This window comes from Gasterosteus aculeatus, chromosome X (assembly GCF_964276395.1).
Source record: "Gasterosteus aculeatus chromosome X, fGasAcu3.hap1.1, whole genome shotgun sequence".
Taxonomy (NCBI): domain Eukaryota; kingdom Metazoa; phylum Chordata; class Actinopteri; order Perciformes; family Gasterosteidae; genus Gasterosteus; species Gasterosteus aculeatus.
The window spans coordinates 17924782-17950464 of record NC_135698.1 but is presented as its reverse complement, the minus strand read 5'-3'; the positions used below and the strand labels follow the sequence as shown (position 1 = coordinate 17950464).

At 46.8% G+C, this 25683-nt stretch overlaps 3 protein-coding genes across 22 annotated transcripts in view; 1 reads left to right on the top strand and 2 right to left on the bottom strand.

Moving 5' to 3' along the window:
- The window catches only part of LOC120809203 (transcription factor SOX-6-like), an 83210-nt gene extending 76865 nt beyond the window's left edge, over positions 1-6345 (bottom strand). For 5 of the 11 annotated variants that reach the window (XM_078083232.1, XM_078083235.1, XM_078083244.1 and 2 more), the window contains exon 1: positions 5816-6176. The gene's annotated coding sequence lies outside the window, so the exon portion shown is untranslated. Of the gene's footprint in view, positions 1-2217; positions 2300-5815 lie in introns of all 11 variants that reach the window. The other 6 variants (XM_078083238.1, XM_078083241.1, XM_078083242.1 and 3 more) reach the window with 2 other exon arrangements.
- A 1185-nt stretch (positions 6346-7530) lies between these two features.
- On the top strand, positions 7531-10170 carry cxh11orf58 (chromosome X C11orf58 homolog). The gene is made up of 5 exons (XM_040162993.2): positions 7531-7764; positions 8511-8594; positions 8698-8758; positions 8973-9082; positions 9554-10170. The coding sequence occupies exons 1-5, from the start codon at positions 7711-7713 to the stop codon at positions 9776-9778; spliced, it is 534 nt and encodes a 177-aa protein (XP_040018927.1). The 5' UTR covers positions 7531-7710; the 3' UTR covers positions 9779-10170.
- Positions 10171-11838: 1668 nt separating this feature from the next.
- LOC120809236 (pleckstrin homology domain-containing family A member 7) overlaps positions 11839-25683 on the bottom strand; it is a 73801-nt gene continuing 59956 nt past the window's right edge. For 5 of the 10 annotated variants that reach the window (XM_078083223.1, XM_078083224.1, XM_078083226.1 and 2 more), the window contains 18 exons: positions 25011-25557; positions 24181-24264; positions 23508-23735; positions 22477-22530; positions 21244-21309; positions 20448-20528; positions 19924-20073; positions 19429-19530; positions 19062-19173; positions 18770-18900; positions 18422-18619; positions 18227-18320; positions 17570-17661; positions 17208-17471; positions 14192-14365; positions 13976-14109; positions 13721-13854; positions 13195-13557 (listed from right to left, as the gene is read on the bottom strand). In XM_078083223.1, coding sequence (XP_077939349.1) covers positions 13394-13557; positions 13721-13854; positions 13976-14109; positions 14192-14365; positions 17208-17471; positions 17570-17661; positions 18227-18320; positions 18422-18619; positions 18770-18900; positions 19062-19173; positions 19429-19530; positions 19924-20073; positions 20448-20528; positions 21244-21309; positions 22477-22530; positions 23508-23735; positions 24181-24264; positions 25011-25557 — 2809 coding nt within the window. In that variant the 3' untranslated portion in view covers positions 13195-13393. Of the gene's footprint in view, positions 12557-13194; positions 13558-13720; positions 13855-13975; positions 14110-14191; positions 14366-17207; positions 17472-17569; positions 17662-18226; positions 18321-18421; positions 18620-18769; positions 18901-19061; positions 19174-19428; positions 19531-19923; positions 20074-20447; positions 20529-21243; positions 21310-22476; positions 22531-23507; positions 23736-24180; positions 24265-25010; positions 25558-25683 lie in introns of those variants that run through there. The other 5 variants (XM_078083227.1, XM_078083231.1, XM_040162902.2 and 2 more) reach the window with 4 other exon arrangements.

Genomic DNA, 25683 nt, shown 5'->3' with positions numbered 1-25683 from the left:
AGCAAAGTAAACAGCCCTTTTGTATGTTTGGAGCTAAGAAAGCAAGCTGCGTGTGTCATGAAATGCGTGTTTATTTAGTGCGCCTGGGAACAGAACAGGTGGCCTTTTGCTCACCACAAACATTTCCTTCCACTTCTTTTTTCTTTCCCATTCTTGAGCGGACGGACCTGTGGTGGACGCTCAAAAAGAAACTTGCAGTGGCGTACTACAGCGGATCCGGAGACGACTTGTATTTAAAACTCTAATCTCTAATAGCAGACTCATCTTTAATAACTCGCGCACACATCACCTGGGAGGGTTTTGTGCGTCTGTGAAAGATGAGCAAAAACATCTTCAAACACTTTAATTCTATTGCAAAATGATTGAGCCACACAGTGGCTTCTTCCAACCACACAGACCAGGAGATGAACTCCCTGCATCATGTTAAGCCCCCACAAGGTTATTACATGAGGAGAAAATCATTTACTAATAAAATCTTTCTGTAGAGTTGAGACCAACACGTCTCCATTTGAAAGAGGAGAAGGGAGGGGGATGGAAGTGGAAGGAGGAGGAAAAGCAGACATGCTCGCATGTCATTTCCTCTTTTTCTGTAAAATCATCAGCGGCGCTGTGATTGCCAAAGCGTCTGCCGCCCGCAGCTCTCCGAGGCCACGACTTGCAGCGATGAGACAACGAGACCAGGGCCCAGGAGCCACAGGAGCCCCGGGGTCGGGCCCCTGGTCACCCGGTGGTCCAGTTTGAGACACACAGAAGGTCTGCAGTCTGAGACAAAGAGACCACAACACTTTCATCTGGGATTCTGCGCCCATGAATTAGCACAGAATCATCTGGGCTGGACATTTTTCCAGAACATTTTGTTTTTGGCTGCTGCTCCTGGCGAAGCTTTAGTGGGCCGTCAAGTGCGAACCGAGAAAATACCATCTGAATTATGTCTTTTTAGGATAATTCGGCCTCCTTAGTGAAACAATAAAGTCAGAATGATGAGGTTTCCATGACCAGGCAGCAATGAATAATAACTGGTGCTAATCTATTTTTCAAGCAACATCAGAGGATCTTTTGTTTCTTTTGGAGAAGAACAAGAAAGGTCAACCTTCAGTGTTCAGATGGAGAGAACCAAACTCTATCTTTATTTTACCATAAAACCTTTACTCAACGTTTCTGTGTACCAGGGTGTAACTGGGTAATGTGTTTTTATGTTTAGATGTTTCACTTTGGAAACAAAATACCCCACAACTGTTGACAGTTTGGAAAAAGTGGCCTGAACTCCTGTCTGATCTCCATGCTGGGTTTCCATTTCACAAAGGACCTTTATTCTTTATTCCAAAATCCATTGGAAAGAAAACCTTAATTGGAACATATTTTGGGCAGATAAATTGAAACCCACACGCTTCTCTCTCTTTTTGTGTCCTTCTCTGAAAAGGGTACATCAGTTTTAGACAGGTCAGCGGGGTCAGCGGGGTCGGATCGACCTGAAAATCTTTCCCAAAAGGTTTGAATACTGGAAGAAGAAGCATTCAGGGTGAACATTTAGGTTTACTTCCCAGGGTGCATTGAGCCTGCTTCCCCAGCAGTACTTCTGCCTATATGATGAGTCTGATTGTTTGGCACATTCAAAAAGTCTCTAAATACATTTAGCAGCTGAGGGGGGCGGCAGCTCTGTTTCGTGTGCTGCGGGAGAGTCTTTTTCCCACGTGAGGAAAAGTCGGCGAGCAGCGGGAGCGATGCTGCGCTTTGCCGACAAACGCCGACAAACGCACATCGGCGACAATCACAATCTAAGAAGTTAAGAGTGTGTTTAATCCGCCCGCTTGTTATTTTCTCCTGAGGCGGGACGCCAGCTTTGTGACACTGCAGCAGTCAAAGGCTCTTATGTAAACCACACATCTATAAATCTTACTCAATCCCTCTGCAGGTACATAATGGCCTTTGTCGTTGTGACACCCACCCTGATGCCTGAAGAAATGAGTCATGAGGGGGGGGGGGGGTGTTAAAAAGGCCCAGGAGGAGGATAACCTTCTTGAACCCTAGCTACAAGGACACCCGAACAAAGACGTCGTCCTTACGCGTTAAACTGGAAGCGGATGGGAAGGAGGGGGGTGGGGGGGGGGGGGTAGAGGGAACCTTGTCACTGGTGGCAGGTAAGCTTCCGTTTGGAAATTGAAAATTGGATGGCGAAGAGCAGGTGCTGGAGGGTCGGCGGCGGAAAGGGACGGTTACCTCGAGCATTGAGAGAGAGGAGAATGAGCCCCTCGTTACTCTCTGGGGGGGGGGGGGGGGGGTCTGCTTCCAAGGTTATGCGCTGGTGGAGAACAGAGGAAGGAATGTCATCACGGAGCAGTACGCCCAGCAGGACACACAGTGAAGAACATACACGAACATACATACATACGCCCAGAAAAAAGACACACATGGCGAGGACACATCAAACACACCTCGGTGTGCACATGGACCCGCGAGCATGCATCAATCCTAAGTACACTTAGATGTAGAAATACACACGAGCATAGGCGGAGGGACATTTAACGGAACATGCTTTAAACACGCACGCATTAACAGGAAACACACGCACGCACCTAAGCTTGCCTTGTGGTTTTAGGAACTTACGAGCGCTCGTTCTCTGGAGGCCTCAACCTTTCTTTTCCAGCATCAACGGTGTAATTTGGGTGTTACCGTCGAGCCACAGATAAGTATAGGCTGCCTAATATGCACTTAGGACCCGGGGAGAAATACGTAGGGCTAAATGTTTCATTTGTGTTTGCACAACACATGTCCAATTTGGGGGCTGATGTGTTTTTTATCAAAGGGCCCGAAAACAAATAATCAGGACTCTCTGGTTCGGCGGCGGTGGAGCAACGTTTTTTTCCAATGATGGTGATTGGACGTCTTAAAAAAAAAAAAAAAAACACTTGAATGTGCAAACACGGCGTTCAGGCGGAAGATGGGCGGTAATAGAATAAAATCAAAAGTGTGGCCGGAGGGGTTAAACGCAACGCTGCCTCCGATAGCTGTGATTATTTCGCTTTGGCATGTCAGGGTGACGTGTGGTAAATGATGCAATCTCACAGATGCAATCTCAAAATCCAAGACCCTCCTCTGCTCAGTCGCTCCCCTCATCTCTCCCTTCGCTCAGCCATCACATCTCTTCATTCTCAGTCTCTCCCACTGCTCGTCCCGTCTCTCTGACACTCAAGAGTCCCTCTGGGTGACACCCGAGGAGGGAAAACAGGCCTCTCAGAATCAAAGAAATATGCGACGTATTGGAATAACGTGGGAGCAATGGATGGAGTTCCAAGTATGACAATTATATCCTGAGGTCGGCCTTGCAGCGTGTGCATTCTCAGAGCTTAAAATTGCAGGTAGAGAAAAATATATTACAGTCTGACTTTTAGTAAATGTTTCTTTGGGTTTTTCGGATTGTTAGGTTAGTATATATGAAAAGGATTCCTGAGGCCCAAAAAATAAGATGCTTATATTTTCAACAGACAATCCTTTATGAAAATTAAAATAAATACAATAAAAACAGAAAAAATGAGAGAAGAACAACATAAATTCCTTCTAATAAATTAAATGAATCCCATATGACAAACTAAATGTGAGTACAAATAAATCATTATTACATCACGGTTGGGTTTAATTACCTAAAACATGACTTTCTAAGCTTAACTTCAGTAATATGGGTCATTTTACGCACGGCTCAAAATGACCCCGTGTTGCTGACACGGGGTCATTTTCCGCCCCCGATGGAGACACAGGGCCCCGCCGCCTGTTGTCAGCGCGGATTTCCACAGAAGAAGAAAAAAGCAAAAGGCTGCTCGTCCCCGTCAGACAGCGGAGAGCGCGCGGCCGGGCAGCCCGGCACAGTGTGCTGAATCGGCAGCCTAAATATAAGTGTGCCATTTGGACGCTCTAATGCCACTTTACCTTATGAGGGAGCTTCAGCCCGCAGCACCTGCTCAGAACAAAATGCCACAGGAGATCAGCTTCGGAGCCCCCCCCCCCCCCCCTCTCACCCGACCCCCCTCTCGCTCGGATTGTTTTTCAGACAGACACTCTCACTTACAAGGGGTGGGAGGGTGTCAATAAACTGTCCCGCAGCGGTCCAAACAAGTGAACAACTTGTTGGGAGATTGACGTGATTGACGTGGTCCGAACGGGCAACCGGAGGATCCGTCCAGCCGCGCACTTAAATCTGAATAGCGGAGTGATTTGATGTGCAAACAAAACAAAACAAAACAAAGTCGCGGCCAACTCCAAATGAAGTTGCTTTACAAATCAGGGGGAAACAATTGTGCGATTCCTCTTCAGCGGTTTCCTGACTCGCTCCGCGATCTCTCTCTGTCTCGGTCGCTCTGTTTCTGTGAAAGCTGCTTATCTGCAGGCGAGCAGCGGCTTATCTGGGAGGTGTAGTGCGGCTCTGAATGCGGGGAACACCCTGAAGTGGCCCTATCGGCCGCCCGCAGGCCCGTCGGCGTGCGCCTTATCCTCCCGTGCCCTCTGTCTCATGCGCATTGTCCCCCCCCAAAAAAAAGAACTGTACCCGCGTGCACGGCTCACTTACACGCGGGCATGGTGTAGTAACTTTGTGCACGCCTGTCACTCTATCAGGGTGCTTAACTCACAACTGACCGGCTTTGGAACCCGAGTTAAGACGCGCGGCGCGAAGTTTTAACGATCTGGAGGCAACTGGACATCATGGACCCAATGTGTCCGTTTTGGGGTTCCCAGTTTATTTTAATTAATGAGGTCAGGCGGCGTGACCCCAGGAGGGAAAGTTAACTTTGGCCCCAAAGACGGCGCACTTTTTGTCTCCATTATTGTCCCCATCTCTGTTACATTCCAGTACACAAAGCACAAAGCAGCGCAGATTAAATCAAACATGCGCGCGTGGAGTTGCAGCCTGTCCGCGGAGACAGAAGAAACTGCTGGAAGTGTCCTCCCAGAGATCCCAGTGGGGCTTATGGGATGACTTTAGGAAGTCCCCAATTTATTGACAACTTTTTTTAAATGCTTGGAAATTAAAAAATTGCAACTTTTAAAAGGTGTTAAATTTGTAAAGAGCCTTTTTTGCACGTTGAATTGTTTTGTGATGGAGCAGAGCCGCGTGAACTGTTAGTGCGTGCAGGACGGCTTAAACCGAGGTTTCTGCCCTTTCATGCACTATATAGTTGTTGTTGAATTAAGAGAGTTTAATTATTTTGGAAGTAAACATTTCAATTAAAACTTGGAGGATAAAGAAATAAGATTGAAATGCACATTCAATACCACGAGTTCGTATAAGACACTTTTCTGCTCTGTGGTTTTCCGGGAGCACAGATTTATGTTACACTTTATTTCATTTTAGCACCTCGTCGGCCCCCAAAAATGAAAGTGTGATTATTATTAGCATTTTGGATATCAACTTACAGGTGGAATAACGGATGTATCTTATAATTAGCACGTGTGTCGTTGATTACAACCAGTGAACACAAATTACAATTAACTCGTGCCAATCGGTTTTTAAAATTCCTTGTTTTGTCACGGATATAGTTTTGGTAAAAAAAAAAAAACATGCATAAATTACCACACACAATTATTATTCCTTGTTCTTTTATTTTCTAAACAAACAACAAATGAAAAGTGGGGTCCACGCAGCCTAATCACGGTGCAACCCGCAGGTTCAAAGACACAATGCCCCCCCCCCCCGCCCCCACTCCCCCTTCCACCCGCTGTCCGCTGTCATCGCAGCTTGTTGTGCTGCAGAGATAACCGAAGTGCGCACCGCACTTGCGACAGGACGCGCGTGTACCCGGCGGCGATGCAACAGGGCGTCTCTTACCTGGATTCACTGACTGGGCATTCGCTGCGTTGTTTTCCGGCACAAAAAAAAACCACACACACAAACTTGGAGATCGTTGCGGGCGATGAGGAAGAGTTTCAGCGAGGAGGAGAAAAACAAGAGCGGTCAGTTGGAGCAGCCTTCAGATCCCGTGCGTAAAGTCACCATCGCTGGAGCGGCTCCGGGACTTGAGTAACTCCTCTGTTTGCGCTGAAAGTTGAATAAGACGCGTCGGCGTCGTTGTCAAGGGCGACGGTGAGCGAGGAGGAGGGTCTACTTCAAAATAAAAAAAACTACTTTAAGTTATCTTCCCGTCCGGCACTGAGTGGAGGTTAAGTGAGAGTGCGGGGCAGTGTCGGGTAAAGAGGCAGAGGCGGGATAACCCCTCCTCCCTCTCTTTCTCTCTCTCTCTGTCTCTCTCTGTCTCTCTCTAAAACACACACAGACAGACGCACACTGACTCTCTTTCTACATGTTGTGTGCAAGTGTCCATGTGCCGGCACACGTCTGTGCGTGTGCATCTATGTTCAATACAAGTTGATAAAATTAGGCCCAATGCCTTTACTGCTGTTGTCTAATAGTGGCCACATGTTTTCCCTTATAAGCTCGCCAGAAATCACCACATTGAAACACACACAATACGTTATTGATGGCACTGGTCGATTATCGTAATAAAAGCTGTGTTTGGGGATAGAATTGCTCTGTGGTCCAAAATGGAGCACCTCTTTTTTGAAGTTTCAAAGTCGCCAAAGTTTGATTATTCTTCATTTTACAAAACAAACATACAGTTAATCAATCAATTAAGCAAACGTAACTCAATTTCATCAATTTTACAGGCCGTGTTAATTTAATTAAACGGGGGGGGGGGGGGGGGGGGGGGCCCAGAACGCATCGTTTTCTTTCCGGATGACTTATTGCGGCCTATTGGAGGGGCGCGCGCTTCTCGGACTCTCTGACGCCCCCTTCTGGCGGCTTTGATGCAGGCCGTCCACGACAGCTTTGGGAGGGAAGTGATTGGGAATAGCATGTTTTACTTATACTGAAATTGGGGTTTTATTCAGACGTTTTTTCTATTTGTATTTCCATTTCTTGTAATTGTAATTGTTATATTTTATATTTTTATATATTTGTAATTCGTTATCTTAAAAACGTCATTCTGTAAAGCACCTCGGGTGGCCTCTGAGTATGAAATGTGCAAGGCTAGATAAATAATTGTCTTTCCTTGCTCTCCTACTCTGTCATTAAATATCCGAGACATGTGTTTACTAACAATTAATTAGCCTCAATCAATTAATCATAGTTATTTGAAAGCAAGAATTTATTTTGTTGCATTAAAAAAATATAAACAGCAGCATTTTTCTGTATGAGTTGTTGTGTTGTGAATCACACACGCAATTCACTTCTCTTTTAAGTCCCTTTAAGAAACCTTCTTGACATTTAGATTGACAATGGAGAATTTCATTGGGCTAATTGACTTTTTCATACTGAAGGGTTAGGGAGTAACTAGTATTACGCATAGCAAGCTGTAAGATACAAATATATATGTATTTTTCTTTGTTTGTGCCTTTAGACTTTTTTTGCATTTGATGCGTCGGATCAAGATATAATATAAAATATTATAATTTAATATTATGGAATACGACAGCGTCAGAGTGGCAAACGTGTTTTCTAAATGTTGTCTTTCGGTGAATTTGATGGACAGTTTTTCTGTTTTAGGGGGTGCAACACAAGGCCACCTGTAGGTGGCAGCAGAGTGTTGGTCTAGCCGACTGCAGGACAAACGTAGAAGAAGACGCAACCGGAAGTGGCAACACGCAGGGTTGTTGACAATCCAGCTAGCCTTTGCTAGGTGGTATCACATTTCATTGACATTTTTACTAAAAATTCCGTTCATAATGAGTTTTCCAGATAATAGGCATGGGATGAAACGACCAGTGTCTCCAAATGACGTGAGTAAAATGATGGACATCAATTCGTAAATGAGTTATTGGTACAGCTAGCATTTAGTTAGCATGTTTGCTAACGCAATTCTTGCAGCGCTTTATCGTGAAATCTGAACATGTTATTGTCTGCAGCCCGACACCGAAGTTTAATCACCTTTTACTGTTAAAATATCCGATCACCCGTTGTGCTACGGTGTATCACATTAAGTGAATTTGTGGCATTTATTTATTTTTGACAGATGTTTTTCCCTTCAATGACCGCATCCTTTTCCTCTAAGAACCACTGAGGTTATATTCTCGATTGCATATAACTGCCAAGTCCACAAATCACAAAAACAGGAAAAATACAGAATGAATCAGATTTAAAGCACCTCATATGCATATAATATAAATATTGAAGACAAGCATGCAGCTTTAAACATGCAATCATACACAATGTTTCAGCAGGGGTCACGTGTCCCCCAGAGCTACTTGGGTGAAGCGTGGTGGCAAACTCCTTGCAGCACAGTGGAATCCCCTAATTCTTCACAATTCTTTTTTTTAAACAAAAGCTGCATACTCTCTCATAACTAAAGACATAACTCCAATGGATCCCGTACGATGTGGTTGCATAGTGTGACTATATATTACATTGTTCCATGTGTGCTTGGGATTATCTTGTCATTTACTTTTTTTTTTGTTTGATGGTCTTCTCACATTTCTCAAATATTATAATACTGTGCATGAGTCAACGTGATGTTTTGTCCCGGCAGGACGGGTCCACCCAGTGGGCAGCAGCGGATCTCGGAAGCAATGAAAGGAAGCAGAAGTTTTTACGTCTGATGGGCGCCGGCAAGGTTCGCTTTGTGTATTTCAGATTACTAAGCTTTCAGTATTTGAGCACTTAAAAAGATAAATGGACGTTTATAACTGTTTTTCGATGATGTCTTTGTTCTCCAGAAAGAACCGACAGGACGCCTCGTCATTGGCGACCACAGGTCGACGTCCCACTTCCGCAGTGGTAGGCTTCCTTATCTCGCTTCTGTAAAATGCCATATTATGTCCTGCTTGTATGTAAGACCACATCCAAACTACTGTCCCTTTGTTGCCTCGTACTTATGCCTAATGCAATTAACCCGGCGTCCCCACCACACATCCGCTGCACAGATCTATCCACGCATGGATAGGCCTGTACTGGCTGGGTGTGCCTGCTGTTACTGGTGTCTCCTCTGCAGGGCGGGAAGATAAGCAGATGAACGATCAGCTGGAGATGCAGTACCAGCAGAGCATGGATGGGAAGCTCTCGGGCCGGAACAGGAGACACTGTGGCCTGGGTTTCAGCGAGGTGAGGGGTCAGGCCGTTCATTTCTCTCGCCAGACATGTTTTTAATTGATTTACCACAGACCTCCCTCATCTGAATGTTGATTGACCGCATGCTCACTTTTGCTGCTGTTTTCTAGTGAAACAATGTCTCAACACATCTTGTAATTTAATCCACACTGTGTTTGTTTAGCAGTCACTAGCAACTATTTTACACTATCAGATATAATTGGAAACTCAACTAAACTTAATTTTAAACCATTACTATATTGTATCACTAGAAATTACGTTTTAGAATTCTAATAAATAGTATGATGCAGGGAACGGTAATAATTCACTATTGTTTTCTATAGAAAGACTGCAGAACAATTTTTTGTTCTTTAGCCCGAGGCTGGATTATCCCCCATAACCCAGGGTCATGTGTTTACACTCCAGGCATCCTGGGGTAAAGCCATGAGTATTTACTGATATATATTTTTGTCCTCTTCCTCACAGCCCTCCCCGGAGCGAGACTCGTTGCCCTCCCCGCTAGTGGACGGTCAGTTAAAAGATACAGAGCCGGAAAAGTCCTTCAGCGAAGATAAACCCGCAGAAAGCCACAGCGACGGCAGCGAGTCCGATCCACAGAAACAGACCTCCGACGAGGCCGCGTCCAGCTCAGACACCAGCGACGAAGAGCGGAAAGGCGGCGTCGAAGTGGCGTCCGGGAAGTCGGCTTAGGGCTGCGGGGTGGGGGAACTAGTTTTTGTAATCTGAAATTTGTACATTTTGACGTTTGTTTCGCTGTAGGCGTCGGGCCAGTCGCTGCTTCTCGCTGCGGGCAATCTGGTTCTCCGCTCAGGCGCCCGTCACTGGGCCGCATCCTGCAGCGTGTGTTCGGGAAGAATCTGCAAACTAAAGAAGTCTGCTTTTGGGTGGGTGGTGGTCCGAAAAGCCAAGGTGGCAAATACTTCCATTTTTATTTCTTTTGAACATTTTAACACTTCACTGCATTTTCCACGGATGATGTTGGAGGAACGGGATCGCTTTCCACGTGGCGTGATTGGTGTACACGTTGTACATTTTGTGAATTCTTGTTTGAAAACCAATAAAAGGAAAGTGTCTGTATTAAATCTGCTGCTGCTTGGCACTTTAACCTGAGGAAGTGGCTTCCATGTAGGACTGTTTTTTCCTCTTGGCTCATTGTATTCATAACAAGGTCCCCTTTACCTGGACAGGGAACATGTATTTAACCAACCACTGCCCTTGTCACAAAGAGTAATTCTCTATAGAGGAAACAGTTCATTTTGTCTACCGAAGTGATATGTGAACTGCCGGGAATGTTCTTATCAATAAATATAAAAATTCCCTCTTTGGATCCCATCTCCAGGGAGGGTGTCAAGTCTTTCACGTGACCTTTTGTACATTTTAATCAACATGCTGGTGGGATTTCCTTGAACACAGCACAGATGTTCTCACCCTAACGGAAGATTCTCAGTGCAGCGTTTTGTTGAATTTAGGTCACATGTGGGTAATTTACCTGAAAGAAACAGGCGCACACACACACAATTCCAATCAGAGCTGAAAGCGACTGTTTGCAGAGCTCAGGCAGGTTTGTGAGAAGGTGCCGATCTGGGCTACAGTTTCAGATCCATTCCGAGCGCAATGGCCCCAATGATCATTAAACATAAGAAGTTGGGTACAACCAGGACTCTTCTTCAAGCAACTACAGGAGAAGAGCAGTCATCCCAAACGAGTCCAAGAAGCTGACGTCACGATGGATGAGCTGAATTGATGGTAGATTGGTAGGTATTACAAAGTATCAGCATTCTTCCTGCTGATACCCATTCAGCTTTACAGTAGTGAGGACATTTGTTCTCAGGAAAAGTCAAATAGGTTGAAAAAATGTAATGATAAAAGTAAAAACATATCTGGTCAAAAAAGGTCTTGAAACAGTAAAAAAAGTATTTGAAAAAAAGTTTTGAAATATTACGTCAAAAAAATATTGGGAACAAAGTCAAATAGTTTCATGGAAAAACTCCATAGAAAATATTTTTTTGACGTCAAAAGTGTAAATATATATTTTTGTAAAAAAAAATCATTAATGGGGGTTGAAAATTTAAAAAATATTGAGTAAAAGTAAGAAAATCTTTCTTTGCATGCATGTGAGCTTATGGAGCCCAGAGAGACTTACTGACTGGGGACCGGTCCTCTGTAGAGACGGTCTGTCTCTGTGGCTCGCTACAGGAACGGCTTGAAGGGGACGATTGTTTCCTTGGCAACAGTCAGAATGAGAAGACATCCATCTGTCTTGGAACGGTCAGCTGGCACTCTGAGCGGCTTCAGGCTGGGGTTCTGCCTAAGAGAATACCCTTAAATACCCCTACATATGCAATGTAAACGTTCACTAAACACATGCATCGAATAAATCAAGGCTCAAACCAATAACGCACTACATCATGGGGAAAATGAAGGGATTTCACAGGGCTTTTTGCTTTTAAGATGCTATTCATTCCGACATCCTATGGTCCAATCGGAGAGTTGGTTCTTCGTACAACTCGATGTGCGAATGAAGAAAGGTCGTTTATTTAATTAATTTAACCGTTGTCATTTTAGCGAGCTAGCTAGCTAGCAAGCATGCGGCCTCTTAATTTAGTGGCAGTAAATTGTAATGTAAGTTGCTTTGGATAAAAGCGTCAGCGAAATGACATGTAATCATCAAGTTGATGACAAGTTGACATGTTGTCAATCCGTGCACCGACCCGACGCAGCAGCAACAAGGAGGAAACGACAGACGAGGCTTGTTGGTCAATTGTATATTTAGTGGAAAACATTTTGCTTAAAAAAAAAAAAAAAACAATATTTGTACTTTGTCTTTATTTTCTCTTGCTGAAAACTGCCTCTGCATGTAGAAAGAGTCGACATCACCTAGCGAGCTATTTACTTCCAGCTGAACAGATTCAAACCAACAACCAATAAGTAGCATTATATTTTCCCAATATTTTGTGCTCTAATCTATTTAGCTGATAACAAATGAGTGTGACGGACAGACATGTATTATTATTTTTAAAAATAATTGACTTTCAGGAAAACAGAATATTTCACTTTTTAATTCACGTTATATTCTAATGCATGTACGTTGGAGCATGATCATTGTTATTTAGAAAATGTACAGTAAGAGTTGAACAAGCACTTTAAGCCAAACAATGTAATAAATAACGGGCTGTAGTTGTAGTTGCAACACGTCGGCATTGGCTTTCGTCTCACTCTTATTCACTCATAAAAACGACAATACGGCAAATTGCAGATTAAATAACTTGTGTTATAAATTATTATTGCTTAATTGTGCATTGTGCAGAATTTGTTTCCAAACAAGCAATCAAAACTAGAGAAAGGTGTCCTGTGCCCACGCATGAATAGATTTAGTTGACGCAGTCAGTGAGTTGTAAGGCGATGAGCTCCTCGGTCTTCTCGGCCGCGGCATCGTCTCCGCTGGTCAGTGCTCTGCTGCAGCTTTGGCTGGAGACGCGAAAAAAACACAGAACACATTTGTGGGTTCTTTGACTGGATGAAACACACATTTAATCACAGTAGAATTGTCTAATGATCGGGTTTGTTTTGTTCACATTCCTCAATAAAAGAATAAAGAAAACCTTTCATTTCCATTGTTGACATGAATCGAGGACAAACCGCTTCCAGGGGAAAATGTCTCTGGTGGATTTGAGTCATTTGGAAGAATCTTTTATAAAAATGTCATCCTTTGACTTCACTGCACTTCGATCCCTCCTGGGAGGGCGATTCCTCCTTAGCTCTGCCTGAAAACTCTCCTTTTTTCCATGTGTAGTTGTTTTCAGGGGCGTTTTTTCATTATTTTTTTTAAAGGCGAGGATGTCTTATGCTTCACAGCCCCGAGGACAAGCAAGTCCGTGAAGTCGGTCTGTGCAAATAAAATTGAATTGAAGAGGAGTGCCAGCTCGAAATGTGCATTTAAAAGTAACAATAAAACAATAAACCATCTACTCCCGGCGTTGGAGTGATGCAATAAAGTGTTTTATGGTGGTAAAGTCTTCCTGAGGAAAGCAGAAGCAGCACAAACCAGCAGGCGTCAGCAGTATGAATGTCAAACGTCCTGCAAGAATTCAACATTCATTTTCCCCTTTTCGCATTGAAAACACGCACATCAAAGGCCACCACGCTTCACCCAAGCAGCTCTGGGGGACACGTGACCCCTGCTGACCACAACGAGAACACACTCTGCACACGGATTGGTCTCAGGGGCTAAGCCACAAACCTCAACATGAGCCACCAAAGGTCAAATATGGTTTTTCTATCAGCTTTTTCCGTTATTCTCACAGATTAGTTTTCCTGTTCTGAACTGAATGTTTTTTTCCGATGGGTCTGAGTCCCTTCTGTCACCAATCTGTGCACATTCCTGATACACCGAGCTGTGAAACACAACCACCCGAGAGGGAAACGGCGGGTACCTGGACATGCTCCCCGACTCTGCATCCCCTCGGCCCCTGCACACCGGGGACAAATCACAGCAATCTGAGGCCATGTCTCCGTGACAACCCTGTACCCTGCCTCTAGGCAAAGGTTAGGATGATTAAACCCTACGCCTGAAGGCCACAGAGCGCCATGTGAGTGTCGTGTGATGCATTGTGGTAGTTGAGGTGCACTGACCGGCAACCAGCTTGCTCTTGCGCGAGGCCTCGGCGGCCAGAGCGTGGGACGCCGTCATGATCCTCTCCTGCTGCTGCAGAGCCGAGTCCAGCTCGCCGAAGTCCAGCGGGGCGGACGCCCGCACGCTCCGAAAACTGTAGACGCGACACAAACACAGCGAGTCAATCGTGCATTTGGATTTTCTCTAAACAAACACAGCATTTTGAAGTCCATTAAAACACTGAGTAGAATCAGTCGTTGTCTGAGGCGGCGTGCCTGGATTTGGCCAAGAGGTTCTTCATGCGTTGGGCCCGACGCGAGCGCTCCTCCACCTCCTCCGGGCTCAGGGGCTCTTCGGGGTCCGACTCCACGTAGCGCTCCGGGATGGGGACTTTCTGCGGTTTGGACAGCTGTTGGATGGACAGTTACGTGTTGGAGGATTAGCATGTATCCGTGTCCCGCCCCCCTTGTCCGTGAGCGATAAGTGTTTACCTCCCGGCTGATATCCAGGTCGTAGTCGAGAGGCTCCACATCCACCTCTCGTATGGGCACTGCCGTCGCCACCACCCACCCATCCGACTGGATCCGCCCCCTCTCCTTCGCCTGACTCCACCCTTCGTCGCTCTGACCCTCGGCAGCGAGTCGCTCCTCCTGCCAGTCAAACACCTGGAAACAGCAGGAGTCGGGGTTACACACGCGGCCTGCAGAGCGAGAGATGGATCTGCTGCTGTGGTTTGAGTCTTTAAAGGCCAGTGAGGAGGACTTGGAGGGACTTTATGTGCAAAGCATGTAGGGAGACGACGGCAGCGGACGCCAAAACCTGAACATGTTTAAAAAGGCCCTCGATGTTCAACGTTATTTTGAGTGTAGATGAAGTGTCTATAATATTGTGTCCACAGGAGATCTACAGGTTTACAGTGTAATAAAGTTCATTATTTAGTTATGAAACACGTATTAAAGCAGTTTGCAAGAATTTTGAAAATTTATTTTAATTTTGTTATTATTCACTGATGCTTATCGAATTTCTTGCACTGAACAAACAGCTTGTAAAAAAGTGAATCTTGGGCAGATCAGAGCAAAAGATGATTAAGAACAACCTGCAGTTAGATAGGCAATGCAAATAATCACTGTCGCCTTGAATACTTTTAAAGAGCAATGAAAAAAAATGACTCACAACATGTTTATATAATTGAATTAAGCGAAATAAAAGACCGACCCACACGGAGCCGTGGCAGAAGAGCAGTGGAGACTGGGTTTATTCATCTGGAAGCTGTAATTGTACACATGCTTCTCTTGTGCCACTCTTATTTTCAGATTGGTGTGTGTGTGTGTGTGTGTGTGTGTGTGTGTGTGTGTGTGTGTGTGTGTGTGTATGTGTGTGTGGTACGGAGGTACTTGTGAGTAAGCATCCGAGGAGAGTCATAAGTCATGCATGCATCGCTCCCCCTCCAGCAGCCTGCAGCGGGGTCTGATCACACGACGTGTTCAACATGCTCTGAGCATCCAGGAGAATCACACTCACACACACACACACACACACACACACACACACACACACTCACAGACTCACACGAAGAGGGGAAGAGAGAAAGAGAAACCATGCGGACACAGATTCATCAAACCCCCCCCCCGGGACAGATTAGGAAGAACACAGCCAAGAGGAGGTTGAGAAGCAAGGAACTCTTTATTGTCGAGTCTCTACATGATAGAAAAGAAGAGGGCAGAGTTGTGCGTTGCTTCTCGATGACACAGTTAGATGGCGATTAGCGGTTCACTTCTCTAGTTTCTCTATTAGATTTCTACTCTCCACCCTCCTGTAACTATTTATTTCTTTGTTGTTCTTAGATGAAGCTGTGGAAGGATAAATATCAATGTAGCGCAACAGCTTTCCGGGTTAAAAGTGAAACAAGGAGCGGACAGCAGACTAAATGCTAAACTGTACAATTAACCCAAATAAAGGCCACTTGTTTGAAAGGAACGACTTGGTTGAATTTGGATTTGATTATTTCCCGGGAGTATTAGCGTGTGCATGTCTTTATTTTAACAAACATACATAAAACGCAGTAAAGATGAGTTTATAGTCTACAGCGCTTGTTTCAAGTCTTCATCAATACAACATGATGTTCATGAGTAAATTATCCTCAAATAGACCATAAATAGGAGAATACTTTGTTTCCATCTTGTGACGGAGTTGTCCGCTCCTTGTTCCTTACTATTCTTATCTTATTATTATTGCATTTCAGCCCTGTGGCATGGACCTGTCCTGTATACTTATGATGCATAAAACAGCATAGCATAGGCCACTGAAAAATCTCTGTGAGCGTACAGATCTCTAATTGTGGCAACGTCATTATCAACCACTGTTAAACAATAGAAAATAACATTTCAATGTGCACAGGAAAAGGCTGTATTAATGCTAGTTCAAATATAAAATGGTGTAAACGTGTTTTATGCTGGTGGAGTAGAGAAAATTAAGAATGCTCTGGTGTTTATGGTTATATGCACTGAAACAAGGTGACGATTGCAGACTATATATTGCTCACTGTGACATTTAAACTTCAGGGAAAAGTAGTCTGATTACTGGCAGATTTTAGTCTGGAATCATAAAAACATTGTGTTCTCTAACCGGAAGACTTTGACATTGTTAGGATTGTTAGGATTGTTAGCATTCCATACGGAAACCAAAGGGCAGGTTTAGTCTTAATGTCAAAGTGTTCCTTTAGGGGTTAAAAAGAGCAGCATCTCTCCTACTACACAGAAAATCATCCTTTGAGCTCTCGCATCATTACGGACCACCTTGATTAATTAAAATGTTGATTTAAGGAGGTAAATCTGGGACAAAGGCAAAAAAGATAGTCAGCAGAAACAAGGCACTTGGATTTCATTTGAAGGAAAGAAAGCAAGGAGGTGTGATCATGATTTGTGCCACTGGCATTGCCTCTTTTCTTCATATTCCATCAACCTGAATACTTATTTCTCCAACACTTCCCCCGCTCCTTTATATGCTCTATATAGCAAATCTCTACAAAATATAACTGTACAACTGTATACTGAAAATATCCCTCAGTAAATAAATAAAAGGTGTACAAGTACACGGCGTGTAGATGTACATAAACGGGCTCTTCTCTCTACTTTCCGGTGATGCCTTCCATCTCCTCCTTTTCTCGGTGGATCTACATTCAGGAGCGTGTCAGTGAGGTGCCACCAGGGGGCAGTGCTAACAAGATCAAACAAACAGGGAGGGGCTGCCAGAGTGTCCCCCCTCCCCTCCCTGTGCCCAACTGGCCTCCCATCGTCCTTAAAGCGTAAACCAAGCTAACTCAGCCCCCGTCCTTTAGCATGTTAGTGCTAACGCAAAGAACCCCTGGTTACGCGGGGGGGGGCTAGCGTGTTAGGGTTCCTGCTTGGGTTAGTATGTGGCCGGGGGCTGGAGCGTGGTGTAGCAGCAGTGCTGGTGCTGGTGCTCCCTGTGTCTGCTGCTGCCTCGCGGGGCTACGGGGTAACGTACGGAGGGCGGAGGGTCCGCGGTGCCGGAGGGGAGTCTGGAGGAGGAGGAGGAGCGCCGGGGGCCCACGCCGGAGGCGGAGAGGCCCACGGCGGAGCGCTCGCCCTGGCTGAGGTTCCTCTTGCGCTCTCGAACCAGCGACCTCTGGTGGCGCTTCATCCGCTCCAGCTGCTCCTCCGCGGTCATCCGCCCGCGCGGCTGGCCGCTGGGGGGCTGCTGAGCTTCCGTGGGCGACGACAGGCGCTCCAAGGCACTCTTGGGTCGCTCCTGGTGGGACGGGGGACGGGGTTGGAGATGGGGGAGGGTTAGGGAGCGCTTTGCTAGCTGATCACCAGGGATCTGCAGCCGTTGCGTTGTGGACTCACCCTGGGCGCGGCGCTGCCCGGGCCTCTCCTCAGGGTGACGTAGGAGGCGATGGAGTCGGACTGGTTTGGTCGGAGCGGACACCCGGACGGACCTGGTGCATAAGAACAGGCCAGGGATCAGCAGAGCCAGACAAAAAGGCGCACAATGAAACCACACAGCGACCGAACACACAAATACTAAATGGAACAACTAGAACGGATTATATATATACACACCAACACCGGTCAAATACATTCCTCAGCTGAATTGGCGCAGAGTAATAGTATGATTTTTCATTTCATTAAAAGTGTTATTTATTAATTAGAATAACCTTCCGTGAATGAAACATTGAACTATTATACTCTTGTGAGTGACGATACAATTCATTACCTTGGGATAATGCATTCGGAAGATAAGCACTACATCTTTTAAATCATGTTTGATTCTAAAGAAATTGGATTTCTAATGAAAATATGTATTTCTTAACACAAATACACTGGTCTATATAAGTTTGAATCAATTATATTAAAGCTTGCCAACTACATTTTTCTCAGGGTTTGTTCCCTGGAAATAAATAAATAAATGTGAAATAACCACGAGCCATGTAAGTAGACTAATGAAAACTGGAATTTTCTATTAAATGTTAAATGGATTTCACATTAACACACTTCAGATACCTTTGCTTTGGAAATACTGGTACTCGTCAGACGCAGCGTTCTGTTGGCTCAGACCCGGCAGCTCTGGTTCACTCAAGTAAGACCGCAAGTCCGCCTGGAACCAGAAAAACTCTTTGTAGAACGGCATGTCTCAATTGTGCCCTAAAATCCCCGTAGTGCATCTACACGGCCTCCTGCCCACGGAGCTGAGAGTACCTTACAGTCTCCGTTGGCGACGTACTGCCCGCTCTCCCTGTCCCGTTTCCTCTCGTCCGACTGGCGCTTCAGCCCTCGCACCGACGTGTGGCGGATGACCGAGGCCTCCCGGGGGAGCGGCGGCACCGCGGGCGGCGTCTCTTCGTAGTCGCACAGGCGAGGCAGCGGCGGCCTCGGGGGGGCGGCGTCGTCCTCCGCCTGGACAGCGGGGTCAGGGAGGGTGGGCATTTTAGAAAAAAAAAGGGTGGGCATTTTAGAAAAAAAACAACCGCTGCCGCGTTGAACCCTTAAACGCCGTCACACGCGATTCGGCAATAAGTCCCGGCTGTGGGGAAGGAGCACACTCACCCACTTTGGCACCGTGCTGTGAGGCAAAGTGTGGGCGAGAATCCTGGGGGCGGAGCTACGAGGCGGCGGCTGGACTTCGGTGCTCAAAGAAGACACGGCCAGGTCGGACGCCGAAGGCACAAGTTTCCTCTCTGGTGAGAGGGCGAGAATACGCGCAGGGATCAAGGTGTGGAAATTCTTAACTAGTGTCACGTTGTATCTCATCATAAAAACTCATTTTGATAACAATTGTATAAAATTCTCAATTATTCCCCCCAAAAAAGTAGCCTTCTGCATTGCCGTGGTTACCCACCTGGGTTCTGGACCGAGTCAATGGTGATCTTGTAGTTTGCTTTGCTGGCACTCAGTCCTCCCATCACGTCCTCGATCCTCCACAGCTCTCGCTTCATCTCCGCTTTCTCTTGCTGCAGAGTGACACACACACACACACACACTCATCTGAGTTTTTAAAATCACAGATTTAATAATCCATCAGAGCTTGATCTTTTGCTTGAAGTTTTTACATGTCCTGTTGTCGGGATACAGTGAACATGAAGTTATTTGTTTGGCTTTGACCGTTACGAAGCCAGAGACAGTGAATGAAACGCAGCCTACGAGGAAAAACTGGATCTCCAAACTGAAAAACAGTTAAGTAAGCGAGCTGTAGTACCAGGTCTCACCTGAGGGGTGGCGCTGTGGTTCATGTGAGCCTGCAGCGCCGTCCTCAGCTGCTCCACTGATCTCTCCAACCTGCCAAACTCCTCCCAGGCCTGTGCCATCTCCTGCAGCACACCGACAGACGCACACAGTCCCAGGTTACACAAACAGTGTCAGTACACACGCGTCCTCATAGAGAAATCGATGTGGATACACAAACGTAACTATAGGCATCGGTGCGCATACACACACTCTGTACGGGCACATACTGCCTCACAGGCATGCCAAGGACACACATACACACACTTAATCCAGCACACTTGTGAATACTAACAGGAAATCCTCATATTTCATCAGTTTGCATACATTCACAATTGTTATGATCCATTTCAACCCCGGCCCCCCTGACTGTAGTGTTTGGTGCAAGAGTTAAGACACATATACACCGTACAGGTATATACAGTATATATATATGTATATATATACATATATATATATATATATATATATATACATACCGTGGAGAGGCGTGACATTTGGGCCCGGATGGACACCAGGTCTTCCTGCAGCAGCCTCTGCTGGTACGCGATCTTGTGCGCGTGGGCCGGTTGCTCCTGGTACTGCTCCATCTGGTGGTGGGACACGTCCAGCACACCCTCCAGCTTGTCCTGAGGGAGGAGTCGTTCACGTTGAGGTCAACCAAAGCAGCAACAAGACCTGCCTCCCTGCGACCTGCTCTGAAAGTGTTCAGATGGCACGCTATGGGAAATGCCACCAGAGGGCAGTATGTTTCTAATATAAGACCTCATTTGATTTCTTCTTACTTGTGCGCTTTACCTCAGCAGATTTTGTGTGTGTGTTTGTTTCATGTGTTTCTGCACAGATGACGACCTTTCCTCTCCAGAATCAGAAAAACAGTCTGCGAAATCAATATACTGACCCTCCTTCCCTCATATTCCTCAACCACGTTCTGCTTGTCGACTTGTGCCGCAATTTGACCGTGTGACTGATCGGGAGTGCACAGTACTAACGGAGCTTGTACCTTGTCCTCCTTCAGGGAGCTGATCCTCGCCTCCAGGTCCTGGAGGATCTTGTCCTGCTCGCACAGCCGACTTAACTTCACCTGCAGGGGTGGGGGCAGACGGAGCTAAGAGAGGGAAAGGGAGGCTATGCAAACTCACTTGGTGATCCGAGCAGCACTTCTCCTCATAACATGGCAGTTTTCACATGAAGTGAATGAATGCTGTTGTCTCCACGCTGGTGTTGTTGAAACAGCCGCGTGTGTAGCGCATGCTGGAGACACGGTCTGGATTATATATTATATATATATATATATATATAGAGATATATATAGATACAAACGGCCCTCACCTGTTAACACCATCCCATTCTAGTGGCCCCCCGTGGACCAGAGGAATACTTTATCGTGTCCTCCCACACTCTTTTCTCAGCATCCATAACTTGTCTTTGCCTTATTTACTTTTCAACGCCATGAACAACATGCGCTTTCATTTTTTTCCCCTCATTTTTGAGACATTCTCTCAGTCTTTAAACCAACATTACTTTGCCTTTAAACCGCTTTTTTCTTATCCAGACCTGGAAATGACTTGAGTTACATTTTCTACTTCTCCACATTGTGTACAAACTAAGTCTCACTTTATCCTCACATTTGATGTGTTATCTTAATGATTCATAGAAATGCTTTAACTCGATTATCTTTTTCGCATCAAACTAAATCAGCAAAAGAAAATCGTTGTATACATTTGCCAGATTTTTCTTAAGTAAGCGATGAGAAAAAGGTGAATGTCCCTCATTTTACTTGTCGAGGCCGCACTTACGTCCACGTCACTCTCTGCCACCTTGACAGCTTTCCCCGACTCCTTCAGCGTCTGACTCCCGGCCACCTGGAAATGGAAAAATAAGCATTTCCGCGTCTGAGCACGATGGGGCTGAGATGAAGGAGGTACGGGGAACAGGGAGAACAGGCAGAGCAGCTACGCACTAAGTATCACCAGGCTGAGACACACTATCGGCGGTGCGTTCTCTCCGCCTCGAGGAATACGACAACACGAGTGAGGTCGTCCTCCACACAACATCTGCTCTTGCCATGAACAACACAATGACTATGGAGACATTGAAGCCCTGCACAAGTTGACTAGAAAACCTCTCTACAGTACGCCATTTGTTTTAGGAACACATAGTGGACTATAACTGGGTCAAAAATAACCTCCTGGAACATTTGAAAAACATTGTGAAACAGAGCACAAGTGCAAATTTCACAATGAGGTTTCCCCCGATTGCCGCCCTTTCTTGTGCTCTGAAGCCGGTCAGTTTGTGACCACAAACGCCGCCGGGCCCTGTGTTCTGGTCAAGGAGGTGCAGCGTTTCAGAGACGATGGTAGAAGCAGCTGGCTTTTCAACCACCGGGCCACAGCCACAACACATGCACTGCCGAGCCGTCCCATGCCCACTCGTCATCGGCAACATCGTCACGCGGGGGGGGTGGGAGGGGGACAGGTTCAAAGGTCACAGGTAAGACGTCTGATGCCATTCAAGCCGTGGAGGCGGAGCCGGAAGCAATGGGATGGTCCTCATCTAAAGACACTCACGCGCTCACACACAGACGAGACGGATGTGTCCCTACTCAAAGACACTTGGACATACTTGCGCACGCACACACGCACGCACGCACGCACGCACGCACACACACACACACACACACACACAGTCAGTCACAGACGTACTACACGCAACGTGGCTGTCGCACACGGACACACACAGCTTACGTTCATCAGAGGCCTGAGAGGCCCAGCAGTGCAGTGCAGTAGTAAACTGTGAACTGCGAGGATCAGGGGCTCTAGAGCTCTGATCTGCGAGTCAGAATCACAGAGACACAGAGGTCAATGAGAGGAGGTAGAAGTCTACCGGGGAGCTTTTTTTTTGCTGTGTCTCGCAGGAGCCCGAGCACCTCGACTTGCAAGCGTTAGTTTGAGCTAGAGACATTTCTTTTTTAAAGGCACGGCAAAAAAAACATCTAACGGGGATCACGGGAGGAGCTGTGGTTCTCTCACCTTCAGGTCCAGATACTCCAGGTCCTTCTTCAGCTGCATGTAGGTGTCATCGCTCTAGAGGGAGACAAACAGCCGTCGACAGGAATGAAACCATTGGACTCTGAAGAAGGAATGCTCGTTATGTGTCTGCGCCAACATGCATCACAACACATGGAGGAACAGCCCGGTAACTAATGTTCTCCTACTGCAACACACAAAGACACAAACCAGATCCAATGGGAAGCAGCCGGTACTCAGACATCGGTGCATTCGGCTCGACTTCAGCTCAGGTCACTCAACAACAACAAATAACCACCAGAGTCACAAGTCAAGAGGACCAAAGGGCCGACGCATCCAGCCAGAGCGCCACGAGTCGAGCAGCCGGCGGCGCGACATGCTAACGGACAGACTCACTGGAAGCACGGAATGGAGGCGGGCCGGCTCGGAGCAGCACATGAAAAAGGAGATGGTTCTATGACGCAAGCAAGGCCGGCAGGTCAACCATGCCCGGGGTCACACCGCTACAGCGCCGGGGCTTCTGGGTAGAGGTCACCACTGGTGCACCGACACTTGGATATTGATGCTGCTGCTGTTGTTGTTGTTGTTTTATCGTTTGTGTCTTTGTTTTTATTTATCCTCACAGTTTTTTGATCTTAATCATCCGGCACCGAGATACATGGTTACAAATAAATACAACTTTATTTTGTCAATCACGTTTACAAATATAGGAAAGCGATATGGCAAAAAGATCCACAATATTTTGTGGTAATACCATGAATAAATACTTACCATATGAAAAGTAATGAGTACCTTCAATTAAGAAGTTAATTAAAATGAAGAGCATCAGTTATCTGTGCTCGAAATGGCCAGAGAGGAGTGTAAGATGAGTTCATATGAAGGATTCTGAGATTTTTATAGAAAGACGTCAAAAATTCAGAATAAGAAATATATGTTAATTATGTGTTGAAATATATTTGGTGCAGACCTGCACTGCGTTTAGTGGCGACCTCTACCAGCCCCTGGTCAAATGAGGAGGGGGTGGGGGGGCCCACCTGGGTGTTGCACGAGCCCAGGGGAGCTGAGAGGCTCACATGTCCGAGGTGGGACACCGGAGAGGGGCCGGAGCTGAGGAGGGGGCTGGTGGCGAGGAAGTGGTCGTGGTGGCGGGCGCCGGTGGGACCGTTGAGCCGCTGCAGATGGGTGAACGCGTGCTGGCGGGCGGAGGCCATCTTGGCCTGGTGCCGACGCAGCTGGATGAGGAGCAGCGTGAGCTCCTCGGGCTGTCGGGCACCACAGTACAACACATCTGGCGTCAAAACCGAGCACGGCGAACGACGGCAGAAGGCTTCTAGCGTTCAAAAAGTGGCCTTCAGAGCAGCGGCGGCCACTTTAAGCGGGATTTAAGAGGATTAACGGCGTCGAAACCAAAAGGCAGAACTCGCGGCAACACACTGGAGACGACAGACAGTGTCTCCCACAATGCTCGGCGACAGCCGGCGGGCCCGTGCTGACGAAAGGCCGAAGGAGACCGGGGGCGGTATGTGTTACGGGTTTGTTCCTCTGGGCACAGCGTGAAGAAGAAGAAGCTTAACCACTCCCACACAGGCCTCGTCGAGCCTCAGGGTTTCTGCTCCATGTTCCAAATAGTGACGAATTAAATCGGAGCCTCATGCATGTTGCTTGTTAGAATGTGGCGATCTGCAATGCTGCGTCTGTCGGACGTACCGTTTTGCCGTGAAGGCTGGGGGCACTGACTGTGTGTGTGATGTAGCCGGATGGAGGCAACGACCGTCTCTCGATAGTAGCAGCCTGACAACACATAGACAACGGGTTTTACACACATACAGTACAGCAATACAATACACACACAGGAGGTTAGGATATGATGATGAGAATAAAGAACCTAATAACGGACTATGTGCCTTTAAGCAATAAAACAAAATAATCCTATGTCTTCTTTTAGAGGATGCTTCATATGACCTTGATAACAAATCACTGTTTTATTTATTATCTTTGGGCAAAATTGAGTTGCTTGTGGTTGTGGGCGGAAATTTGCATATTTGTGTTCTTTCACTAAATTTCAGAAATGTGATATGCAAAATTCTAATGAAGTTGCTTTAGTTTTCTCAGTTTGCATAAAGTAGTCCGCTGCTGAAACTAGGATTGTGTTCAGTGGAGCAGAGGTCCACCATCAGAATGACTGACGCCGTTCTGGACCGGGAAGCAGACAAACAACCGGCAGGACGGGGACATTTTCTCACGCGATGCACACAGCAGGACTTCTCCATGTCTTATTAGTAATGTCCTGCTAGCATTACGGTGTCTCTCCTTCATACGTTACAGCACTGCTCTGCAGTCCTGCTGCTTTTTCCTCTGTTGATGAAGAATTCCGTCTATTCGTTCATACCCTGGGGGCATGTGAATAATTATCTGTGGGTTGATAACAGCGGAGCTGAGGATTTGGGTCGGCCGTCGTTTGATTGGATAAGAGTGCGAGGCTCATGCTCAAGATGTCTAATCTCATTCCTTTGCTTTTCTGTGCGCCTTTATTTTACCTTAAGCAGCTGAGATTTGGCCCGGCGGGGGGACAGAGCGAAGGGGACGTCCACCGCGGACCTGTTGCCCCCGGGCTTGACAGTCACCCGCCCGGCCGGCGTGTGCGGCCTCCGCGTGGGCGACAGGGTCCTGCTGCTGCCGGGCGGGGGCCCCGGGGGAGGGAGGTCCGCGGACGAAGGTGGCACCGACACGCAGCGGGGCGGCCCCTCGGACCTCGGCGCAGAGGAGGAGGGAGGCACAGTGGAGGGGGGCCGGGGGCCGAACGGGTAGTCCGGGGCCGGGGTGTAGAGCGGCGCCGTGGGGCTGCCGTGGCGGTACTGGTGGCGCTGCTGCCACTCGTACAGCTGCCAGACGGTGTTGGGCCCCGGGTCGGGGGCCAGCCGGAAGTGGCTGAGGCGGTCCTGGGCGTACTTGTACTCGCCCAGTCGGCCGGGGGCGGGGCTCTGGCGGGGCGTCTTTGGCAGGGTCTGACATGCGTCGATGGAAGGGAACTTGTGCTGGGTCGGCGGCGTGCGGCGAGGGAGGGTGTTCTCTCTGGATGGGGGGCTGTTGAGAAGCAGGTTTTAATAAACCAATAAAAAGAATATTTGGATATTATTCTTACCCTGAACTTCGATTAAAAAAAAGTTTATTGAGGAAGAAATTGGTCCTATCGTATATCTTAATAAAAAC